This window comes from Adiantum capillus-veneris, chromosome 14 (genome assembly GCF_014529385.1).
Source record: "Adiantum capillus-veneris isolate H3 chromosome 14, ASM1452938v2, whole genome shotgun sequence".
In the NCBI taxonomy this organism is placed as follows: domain Eukaryota; kingdom Viridiplantae; phylum Streptophyta; class Polypodiopsida; order Polypodiales; family Pteridaceae; genus Adiantum; species Adiantum capillus-veneris.
This window is the reverse complement of record NC_140944.1, coordinates 87,968,125-87,979,685: the sequence shown is the minus strand read 5'-3', so window position 1 is coordinate 87,979,685 and position 11,561 is coordinate 87,968,125. Positions and strand designations below refer to the sequence as shown.

The 11,561-nt window shown below is 41.7% G+C and overlaps 1 protein-coding gene across 1 annotated transcript; it reads left to right on the top strand.

Moving 5' to 3' along the window:
- The first annotated feature begins 5,699 nt into the window (after nt 1-5,699).
- On the top strand, nt 5,700-8,927 carry LOC147442725 (uncharacterized). Its single transcript, XM_086529699.1, has 6 exons — nt 5,700-5,788; nt 5,880-5,981; nt 6,093-6,192; nt 8,435-8,494; nt 8,578-8,649; nt 8,748-8,927. The coding sequence occupies exons 1-6, from the start codon at nt 5,700-5,702 to the stop codon at nt 8,925-8,927; spliced, it is 603 nt and encodes a 200-aa protein (XP_086385825.1).
- The last annotated feature ends 2,634 nt before the right edge of the window (nt 8,928-11,561 follow it).

Here is an 11,561-nt window from a genome sequence, read left to right as displayed (position 1 = left end):
AGTCTCCTAGAAGACTATTGGGCAGTCTCCCAAGGGGTCCAATGAGCATTCAGGAGCCCCATGGCTTGCCTGATTCCTATTGGCCAGGAGGCAAAGGGGTCCAATGAGAGTTTAGTTTAATTCTTTAATTACCTAAAGCTCTCACAAAAGGGGAAAGGGGGACACATGTCAGAAGGCTATCACTTATGCTGCTTAATTCCTATTGGCTTGACCTGGGGAGGTCCAATGAGGCAAAAGCCAGACCTAATAAGCAGCTAGGGCTCGCCCAAGAGAGAGGGGGGGCTGATTTTTGCTTGGCATTGACACACACACTCTCACACTTGACCATGTGTGAAGGGAAAATACTCTATCTCCTCCCAAGCTTTAATGGAGAGCTCATCACCTACTCCAAGCTTGTGAGATAGAAGCCTACATCAACACTCTCTTGGCATGTGGATGCAAATCCAACCAAGAGCCAAGCTTCAATGCATGCTCATCTTCTCTACCAAGCTAATTACTAAGCTAAGCTATGCTAATATGAGTGATTATGTGAGGAGATGTACATCTTTCTCGTAAGATACTTCTTTTTCTTCTCAATCTACTCTCATACCCTGCTAGCTCTCACCATCTTCGAAGGTGTGTGAGGTCTTGGGTCTGAGAACGGGGATAATTCAAGTTGTGTTTGATTAAGTGTTTTGCTTGGTGTATGAAGCTTCCATCTTCATTGCACTAGCTAGTCTTGAAGGAACACAAAGAATTGTATTGTACAATGTCTCTCTTGATGGGAGAAACCATAATACAAAGCCTTTTGGAGGGGGGACCGGCTCCATGCAAATCCGGTCCTCAACTGTTGTCAATAGCTTAATTTCTCTCTCTTTTGAAAGTATTGTCGATGCTATCTAACTAGGTGTTATGCTTTTTGTTGCTCTCTCCACCCAAGCACTCTTGTAATTCTCATTAGGAATCTATTCTAATGAAATGCCCACTATGTTCATGCTAATTTCCGCTACACATAAGATTATAGGCCATTAAATGTTACAGCCTGGCATCCCATGAAAAGGTGGGCTAGGTCTTCACTAGCCGCTCTGCACCCTGAGCAACGATATCGGACCCGATGCCTCTTTCTTGTACCTTTACTCCTGTCGGCAGAGCACCCCACATCACTTTCCACAAAAATATCTTCATATATTGAGGCCACCTTGGCTTCCAAATGTTCTCTTCCTCCCATCGCTTTTCCGTCCATTGCCTCTTCCATAATTTGTTGAGGGGGCTACACCAATTAGCCTCGTGCATTAATGCATGGTAAATGCCTTTAGAGTGTGGTTTCCAAAAGAGGCTACTCTTTGGCCATCTCCAAGCGTCCCATTCAAAGTTGGATTCACAAATTGGCATCACCACCTTATCAAGCTCTTTCATCACCCTGTGGACCAGTAAGATCTCAAAGCCATTCAGTTGAAATTGGATGGCTATAGAGTTAGCAGTTTTCCAGCACTTCATATTGCCATCCGAGAATTTCTCTAGTCGTATGAGCCCCTTATTATTCACATTCCTGGCCATTTCGATCCAATAGGGGCTTTGCAGCGGCCCCAATATGTTAGAGAGTCAAGGGGACCAGTGAAAAATGGAGTTCTTAAACTATTTGGTTACTTCCCCCCGTTCCAAAACCGTCGCTGCACTTTTTCACTTCCTCATTTGCTCCCCTGAGAGTCCACTATATCTAAGATAAGACCACTTCGGGGCGAGAAGTTTGTCGTACATCACAACCCCCTTCCACTTTCCCCCTTTCGAACCCAGTTTTCCTACATCAAGCATTTCCTTGGTCATGATAGCCAAGCTTGGTCCTGTTTAGCCAATGAGACCATAAATTTGGCAGAAAGGGCTTTAGCATGGGATACAAGTTTAATAATGTCGAGCCTTCCTTGGTCTACCGGGTGAGCAACTACCTCCCATCTAGCCCACTACCATGGACGGCATGTTTTCATGTTGTTCTTCCAAAGAGACCTTTTCATTGGTTTTAAGAATTCTTTCTGGTTACATTTAGCCATCTTGAGCACGGGACTGAGGAAAGCAATATACGGGATCATAAAAGCATTAATCACTCTAATCCTTCTTTGGAAGGGGAGGAGAACAAACTCCCATCTTCTCATTTTTGAGCTTATTTTTTCAAGGACCCATTGAAAACTTTGACCGTGGGTTATGTCCACCCCTACAGGGGCTCCCAGGTGTCTAAATATACTCCCTTTTGAGATGATCTCTCATGTCCACACTGCGGGGTCAAAAGAGTCGTTCTCCGACAGGGAGATTAGTCTTGACTTCTCTATATTGCACTTGGATCCCGAGGCCACTACAAAAGTTTGCACAATCTCTAGCGCTCTCCTGACAAATTGAGGGCACGCCTTCAAGAATAGGAGTGAATCATCTGCGGACATTTTTTCCAATAGCTGGTCGTTGCCCGGTAATGCTAGACCTTGGATCTCTCCCCGTGCAGCACTGGCTTCGAGCATCGTAATGAGAGGATGCGACCCGATGGCAAAAAGCAAGGGGGCCAGGGGACATCCTTGATTAATAGACATTTTAACCTCAAAAGAGCCCACAATTATGTCATTAAAGAGGATCTCTGGTTGGCTTCCAACGCCAAGTGTGTGTATGAGGCGACAAAGGCGAGGCCCAAAGCCTAGAGCTCCCATGACTTCTTCTATATAGGACCATTCTATCCTATCATAGGCTTTGTCAAGGTCCACTTGCAGTAAGACACACTCTTGCTCGGAGAAAGATGCATATTCTATTCATATATAGATCTCCCTTTAATGAACCCGTGTTGATGGGGGGAGATGATCCGACTCAAGAGGGGGGCAAGTCTAAGAGCTATCACCTTGGCAATGATTTTGTATGCTACTTACATCATCATAATGGGAGGCCAATGCTTAAGTTGAGAGCATCAAATTTGTTTGGGAATGGGCTTGATAAGCCCTCTCTTAACACTTGCATCCAACGACTCTTCGAAAACAACTTGATTGGCCATCCGTGTGACTAGACCCTTGAGATCATCCCAAAATTCCCTGAAGAATTCAGCTTTCAGTCCATCCCATATGGGGGACTCTTCATTGCCAAAGAGCTTTTAGTGCCGCTGAGAATTCCTCCTCAGAGAAGGCCTTAATTTTCCATGCGGTTGGCTTCCTCATGGGGAACCTTCTTCTCAACACTCCCAAGTAAAGATGCTCCGGCTTCTTTCACTTCCTGAGATCGGGTCTCTGGCTGGCCGATAATCTGGCTGAGGTACTTGAGCATAAGTGTAGCCATCTCATCTTGGTTTTGAATTGTATTCCCTTTCTCATCATCGAGTATTTGCACACGGCCTCGACTTTTCCTCACTTTCAGAGCTCTACAAAAATGTGCTTGGTTATTGAAGGAAAGTTTCCCTAGATAGCAATCTCGCCTTCTTGATTTCCTCCAGCTAATCGTTGGCCAAGTAAGATTTAGCTTCAAGCCATCGCTTGTGCTCATCCTCGGTAGCCAGTCCGGCAACCTTCTTAGAGGCTAGGTGCGCTACCTCCTCTGTGAGATGTTTGATATGTGCCTCATTGGCTTTTTTAACCCGCGGGCCCAAAGTTTTGATAGCTTTCTGTAAACTCTGAACAAATATCTTCCAAACACTAGGTTTATTCATCCCCACATCTTTCTTGAGCTTCCTCAATGCTTTCTTGGTGATGCTTCTGAAGAGAGGGTCTTTGAACTAGTGTGTCCCTGTAACAAGAAGTTTTTTCTCCCCTCTGAGGGATCCCCCCCCCCCCCCCCCCCCCCCCCTTTTATCTTTCTTGAGTTGTAAGTGTAATTGCATGTGATCTGAGAGGCTTTTTGTTGCGATTACCTTCATCTCTAACGATGATGAGATCCAGTCAGCTTGATGAGAGCAGTAGCATCTATCCAGCCGGGAGGCAATGCGGGCATCTTGAAGGCTTGTGTAGGTGAATCCAGGCATGCTGTTCCATGGGCCTACTCATACTTTTTATATTGTTTATCATTTGATAGGAATTGACTTTTGATACGAATCTTGTGAGTGTGTCAGAAAAAGGCCCAACTATAGAGCTTACAAGAGGTAGCTCAAATCAACATGATGTCTTTAATATTGGGTGTATTGACACATCACATGTGAAGCAGTCATCTTGCAAAGATAAAGACATTCCAACAAAAATTTTAAAGCTTTCTAGTGTAAGTAAAACAGAATGTTATTATTTCCTATCAGTTTTACTTTGTAAATGAATGTATTATGACTCACTGCACTTTATTATATAGTGTTCAATGTCTGTAACAGCAAAACGTCTTTTGAATTCTATGGTACAAGTCATGATACCTTTAAATTTTCATGTGTGGACCTACTATTTTCCCCTGGCCCGCCTACGGCAAGTTGTTGGTTGCCGATCGAACCACCTGCCACCTTTCTTTCTGTGCTCATCGTCCAACACCTTTCTTTCTCTGCTCGTCGCCCACTACGTGCGAGCTCCATTTCTCGCTAATTAATCCTGAAGGCTTGCATGCGATCCTTGTACCCTGTAGCTTCTTGGTGATCTGCACCCTGCTGCTGCCGGTTGCCCCAAGCCTTGTTGATGCCTTCTAAGCACCGTCATCATTGCCTCGCTCTTCGCTTGGAGACGGATCAACTCAGATTCGCTTTTTTTAAACCTTTTTCATCATTGGGTACCCCCTACTTGTTGCTTTTTGTTTTGTTGTGTGTGCATGTGTGTTTTTTTGGGGTGGGGGGGTGGGGTGGGCGTTGTGTTTGTGGGTGTGTGCGTGTGTGTTTATCTTTTTGGTAATTAGTAAACTCTCAATATAGACTGTAAACTTTGTGTTTGTTTGTTTGGTAATTAGTAAACTCTCAATATATAGACTGTAAACTTAGCTTTCTGCAGTGACTCTACTCGCATTGTATTAGCCCAAATCTTCATCAGATTCTGAATTCGCAAGCCTAGGTAAAAGCGAAACTCCCTTGTTTGGATTGTTCTCACGTAGCCCCTACCCCTCCGGCGCGTAGCTATTGCTGTGCTCCTCACATCAGTGCTCTCTGCCCAATCCAACCCCAATCTCATGCACTACATGGTCTCGACCATCGCATCACACCACCGCAGCGAGCCTTTCTAGGTAGCAAAAGCAGCGAGGGCCGCACACACTTGAGGAGAGAGAGAAAGAGAGAGAGAGAGAAGGCCTGACAAAGTGTGTAGCTTGATCTGCCATCACAGCGGTCTGCTCCCTGCCTTTCCTTGTCCTAGCCATGGCATGCACGATCAGAGAGACATTGCTCCCATGATGCCGAACGAAAAAAAAACCTTTGTCTGAGCTCCGCTCCTACCGATAGACGAGTCTCTCTCTCTCTCTCTCTCACACACACACACGTGGCATCGCTGAATTCTTCAAAATTTTCTCATCTTTATTTCTTTTCGACAATTGAGATCCGTTTTCGAGTGCTTAGCATGCAAGTATATGTTGCTCTAATCTTTTTTTCATTTCCTTTTGTAGGAATCTAGCAAAATACTTTACAAAGCAAAAAGAAATCTGGTTGAACTTTGGAAAAAAAAGGCTTGCCATGTGGACAGGTGGGTGAAAAAGCCGGGAGATATAGCGTGGAGAGAGAGAGAGAGAGAGAGAGAGAGAGAGAGAGAGAGAGAGAGCAAGAATGCCAAGTGTACACGGAGGCAAACGGAAAGGATTTTTTTGCTATGTAGATGATAGGAGGTGTGCTGTTGGATTGGGCATTCCAGCTCGCTTGTCAGTCGTGGCACTCCAAAGGCCTCGATGGCCAGCTTGTGTTCAGGTCACACTGCTGCTCACTATCATCCATGGCAACACATTGGGTGTGTGGGGTAGCGGTGGCATGAGAGGGAGGACGATGCTTGGGATGACAGGGAGGAAAATGCTCACAACATTGCAGAGGGTGAGGTTGCACGGCAAGCATGGGAAGATGTTGCTGGCATAGAGGATCTCTCTCCCATGTCGATCACCCAATGGTATGCAGTCGACCAGCCTTTGGGAGGGTGGATGGGTGGGTGGGTGAGTGGTTGAGGGTGGTGGTAGAGATACAGGTGCGCATATGTTGAGGGGATGGCATGACCCTGCAGGAATCACAGTCGGTGTGCGAACACGCCAGAGTTCAACCAGGAGAAGCAGCTGCAATGGTCGGAGGACGCAAACCAACATCACGGGATCTACGCAGACCTGGTTGGTGTGCATCGTAGCGTGAGAACGGACGACCAGGCAGCTTTTTCCTTTGCGCGATGGAGCCAAAACGAATATTCTTCCTTAATTAATTATTGAAATGCAAGATGGACCCAATAAAATGAAGCAATTCGTCTCCAAAGCCTACATAACTAACTCAAATTCCTTACAAAATTGCATTGATAGACAATCAGTCGACTTCTTATGAAAAGCTGCGAATTTCTTTACCTTTGGAGAAATTTAATCTCAAAACCAGGGTATTTTGGGAATTTTGAAAAATTTGAAGAGCATTTTGGGAATTTGCGACAAACTATCTGGGGTAATCTGGCTATAAAAAGATTCGGAAACTCCGATCTCCAACAAAATATCTTCTCAGATGTCCTCGAATAAGCCCAAATTTGAATTTCAAGAGATTCCATTTTCCCTTCGCAACCCATCTATTCACTAGTCTCTAAAATCATGGCTCATTATTTATTTATTTGTGACAAACTATCTGGGGTAATCTGGCGATAAAAAGATTTGAAAACTCCGATCTCCGACAAAATATCTTCTCGGATGCCCTCGAATACCATTTTCCCTTCGCAACCCATCTATTCACTAGTCTCTAAAATCATGGCTCATTATTTATTTCCAAATGTTAGAGATCGTTCTCAGCACGTTGCACGAAAATTTGAAGGGCATTTTGGGAGTTTGCGACAAACTATCTGGGGTAATCTGGGAACAAAAAGATTCGGAAACTCTGATTTCCAACAAAAGATCTTCTCGGATGCCCTCGAATAAGCCCAAAATGGAATTTCAAGAGATTCCATTTTCCCTTCGCAACCGATCTATTCACTAGTCTCTAAAATCATGGCTCATTATTTATTTCCAAACATTAGAGATCCTAGATCCTTCTCAGCACGTTGCACAAATAGAGGATAATTTGCACCAAGCTAGTGTACCGTGTGTAACCATATGCATGCATACAAAGACCACCATAGAAAAAAAAAACAAAGTTGGTACGGCATCTTAGCATGCGCGTCAATTGTCTTCTCAATCCCTGCCATTGGCTTATCTTTTGGTCGCGTGCATAAAAATCCCCCTCCCCCGCCTTCCCTCTCTTTCACTTGCTTGTCTTTTAGCACTCCCATTAAAAACCTTTCAGTCAAGCTCATATGAGCATTTCATTTTCTCTAAAAAAAAATTGTTCAAAATGCAAAGTATGCCCTTTCCTTTTGCCTTTCTCCTAAGGCCAAGAGATCTTTGTAGATTCCCCTTAACGAAACACTTTGGCATACCTTTTTTTTTTTTTTTTTGCTTGGGGGACCCCTCTTGGTGAATTTCACGGGCCAATTAACCTATCAAAAGTTTATTTTGATGGCACCTTTGAGTAATCTAGAACATCAGGTAGAGAAATTGACCAACACGGTTCATACCATTTGGGGTGAGATTCTATATGGATGTGACCATCATGTAAGTATGATGAATGCTTCTAATGATTATTCGCACAATCCAGAAAATGAGTGGATGGGTGAACAAGTTAGTCTCCAACTCTCTCTCTCTCTCTCTCTCTCTCTCTCTCAAAACAAACACACACACACACACACACACACACATTTCATTTGACTTATGCAACTACACCTCACTTTTGTATTTAAAAATTATGCAATTGGTGGATATGATTTTTCAGTCAGTTCTTTCTTGTTGCATAATAAGGGTTCTTTAGATTAGTTGCTGACTCTAAAATATTGGTAGGAGCCTATGATTTCATCTCATTCAAGTGGCTCAAAATGGAGTGCTCCAAGTTGCAACATTTAGATTTTAGCAAACATGCAGTAGTTGAGGATGAAGTGAGCTAACAAATGATCAACCCAAAATTAGCTCTAGATGTTTATATAAATATAGACAAAGAGCAAATTGACCTCTCTCTCTCTCCATCTCCAATTCTCTAAGGTTTTCAAGTAATGATGTCTAGGATAAAGCAATCAATGTCAATCCAATTCGCTAGCATCTCTTCCATGATGATGATGATGGTAAGCACTAACACCATGTGTTTCATGCTTTGAATGTCTACAAGATTAGATACATATATTGCGTGACATATACTCAATAGGGTCTTCTCTCTTGAGTAGAACAATGGTAGAGAAAAACCTTTGAAAAAGAGGACAAACAAACAATCAATTAATGAAAGAAAGGTATGTCTTGTTTTGAACTCCAATTATGCAAGAATGTACAATGAAGTATTGATATGTCTCATCCTACATAGGCATTGAGTGATCTGACCAACCAAGTTCTTGCTTCTGCGGGCAATGGGAATCGTTCGAATGTAAGCGAAAAAAATGTCTCTTGGTAATTTCAAGAAATCATGTACATTCAAAATACTAAACCCTTAAAATTGTCCTTGTGTAGATGTCTACAACAAGTATATCATGTAGGATTATCAAAAAGCCCTCAAGATTCATTGAAAGGCTCGCCGAAGAGGTATGTGATAAGAAAATAAATTTCATTGCACTATTTTACCTATTTGTGATGACAACTCTAATTCAATGTAATGAGGATAATTTTGCTTGATTTGGAAGGTGGTGGTGCACGTTCCAAGCACCGATGATATGGAGGCAATTGCAATGGAAGCGATGGCCCTTGATGATGTCGATGTTATGTATGGTCATCTTCGGTCTACCATAAAAGATCTAAAGAGTGTGCACAAAGCGCATTTTCAAAATTGCCCACATAAAATGAACCAATATAACATCTTCTAAGATGTTATGTTGAGTGGATCACCACCAACAAAGCCTCTATTTGAAGGCACTTTGCTATTTGAAATTTTTGAGAGTGTCTTTAGAATCATTGAAAATTTTCTTTGCACTTATTATATTGGATGTCCCCATGTGTACTTAAGGATCTTGAGCATTCTTAGAAGGATTGATTTTATGATCTTGAGCATTCTCAGAAGTTAGAATGAATGTTGGGAAATTAGCCCATGATGTCTACGTTCTTAGAAAATTTTAATGAGCCTAGAGGTAAAATTCGACGCGATGTATTGTAATCTAGTGAAGAAAGCTAACAAAAGCTTGTGAAATTTGGTTGAGGGGGTACTTCTAATATTTCCACATAAAAAGTTTGGTGTCAATTTTTCCATATGAACAAATGAGTTTCCATTTCTTTTTTCTACTCAGTGAAGGATTTTATATTTTTCCACATGGGGAAAAAGGTTTTTTTTTTGGAACTACTATTTTTCCAAGTTGTGGTTGAGTCCTTTTCCTAGTTAGGAAAAACTGATTTCCACATTCCTTAGAAAAACTTTTAATAAAAACGCCTCATTCCTATGCTATGAATATTTCTACAAGATATTTATGAAAAAGGAAAACCCTCTAAGGATCTTCATTGTCAGGCACTATGAGTTCTGGCTCTTTAGTTTCAAGGTGGGGCTCTACCGGCACTTCGGATTTCTCTTTACTATTTTCTACCACAAGCTCTTCAGGTTTTGCTATACTCTCAAGCTTAAGTTTTTGTTTTTCTAGCATTTCTTGAGTACTTCTTACCAAGTTTTGATAAGCTTCAAGCTTTATTGCTTCCATATCTGGAGAATGATAGTTTCTCCATTTGCTTTCCATATTTCAGCATGCTTTAAGTCCTACTTGGTAAGCTTCTAAGGCTGCATTGATTGGCTCAAAAATTTAGTCTACCAAAATTGATCCTCCAGATTTCATTGTGGTTTCCTTGATTTCACTTCCTATTTCTTTCACTTTTTCTTAGAATAGTTTCTTGGGTTTTCCTCAATTTCATCCCTTTGTTTCTATTTTCTCATCTCATACCTTTGACTTCTTCTTTTCTTGATCTTTTGAGAGAAAATTTTAGTATTCTCTGATTCATCAGGATAGTTATGTTTCTTTTTCTTAGCTTAGGCTCTAGTGGTCACCTTGATTGGAACAATAGGTTCACTTTCCGAAGAGCTACTAGGTATCACTTGAACTACATGCACTACTGTTTTTTCCTTGTTCAATGGATTTTTTGGACAATCTTCATGGAAGTAAGTGTCCATTCTTTTTGCAACATTGTGTACAAAAAGCTTTAACGAGTTTAATGTTCTTGTCAGGTTCTGGACATTCATTTTTCCAATGATCATCTACACCACAGTTATGGCAGTTTCTAGTCCTTGGCTTAATCATGGGTCTTACAATAGGAGATCTAACACCTTGATAAGCTACATAGTACATCGGTGTAAGCTCAGGTGTAGCATAAGTCACAAGTTCTTCCATTGGAGGTGGATGTGAATTATACCACTCCCCTTCTACCATTACTGTACATGGGTTAGGCTCAACATAAGGTGTAACAGACACTAGTGCTTGTTCATATATGACTCCTTCTGAATGCATGTGCTTTACATGCACTGCATTATGTCCAAGATATGGAGGTTGTTGACCCAACACTGGTTGCAGTCTTTCCATACCCATTGGTGGTCTTTGTACTGGGGCCATATTAGGCTAATATCTGTACATGGGTTGTCCTTGTGGACTCATGGGCACATATTGAACATTTTCATCGTACTTTGGTTGGTAATAGCACTCATTGGTCTCATGGTTGGTCCATTTACCCTTGATAGAACACCATTTTTGTGGCCTAATCGGTTGTCCTTGTTGAGGTATCCCTAGCCTTGGTCCTCTCATATGTGCTTTTTGCATGTTATTCATTATTTTGTTCATCCTTTTGAGCATATCTTCTATGGTTGTTAGTGGTGCTACAGCAGCTGTTCCAACTTGTGTTGGTTTTGTGGATGTTGTTTCCTCACTTTGAGTATTCTTAGGGACATCTTCTTTGTTGAAAATATCACAATTGTCTCTTAAGTCAATAGCATCTGATACACACTCTTCTAGGGTCATATGTTTCTTGCTATACACTATAGCATGAAGTTCTTTGTTTACAATCCTTTTAGAAACAATGACACTAATCTTTCTTTTGCGGGTATTTCTAGTTCTAGGCATCTTGCAATGTATTGCTTCATCCTAGTTGCATAATCCCTAACGGACTCACCTTGTTTCTGTTTGAAGCTATAGATTTGAGCTACCTATTATGTTTGATCCTAGTTTTGGAACATGCAGCTACAAATCCTTGAGCTAATGTATTTAAGTCCATGATTGGCCTCGGTGAAATGTTTTGAAACCATGTCAATGATTTTCCTTCTAATGTCATTTCAAATCCCTCTTGGAACCTTTCATACCTTGATCTTCGAGAGTAAGTGGTTTGCAAATGTGTCTAGATGACATAAGAATGGCCTCTACATGGTGGACTCTATTGTGCATCACATAGAGAGGTATGAAAATTTACTTTTACTGCGCAATTGTGAGCAAGTGAGTGACTACCTTTTATTTGCTTGTAACATTAACTATACCAAT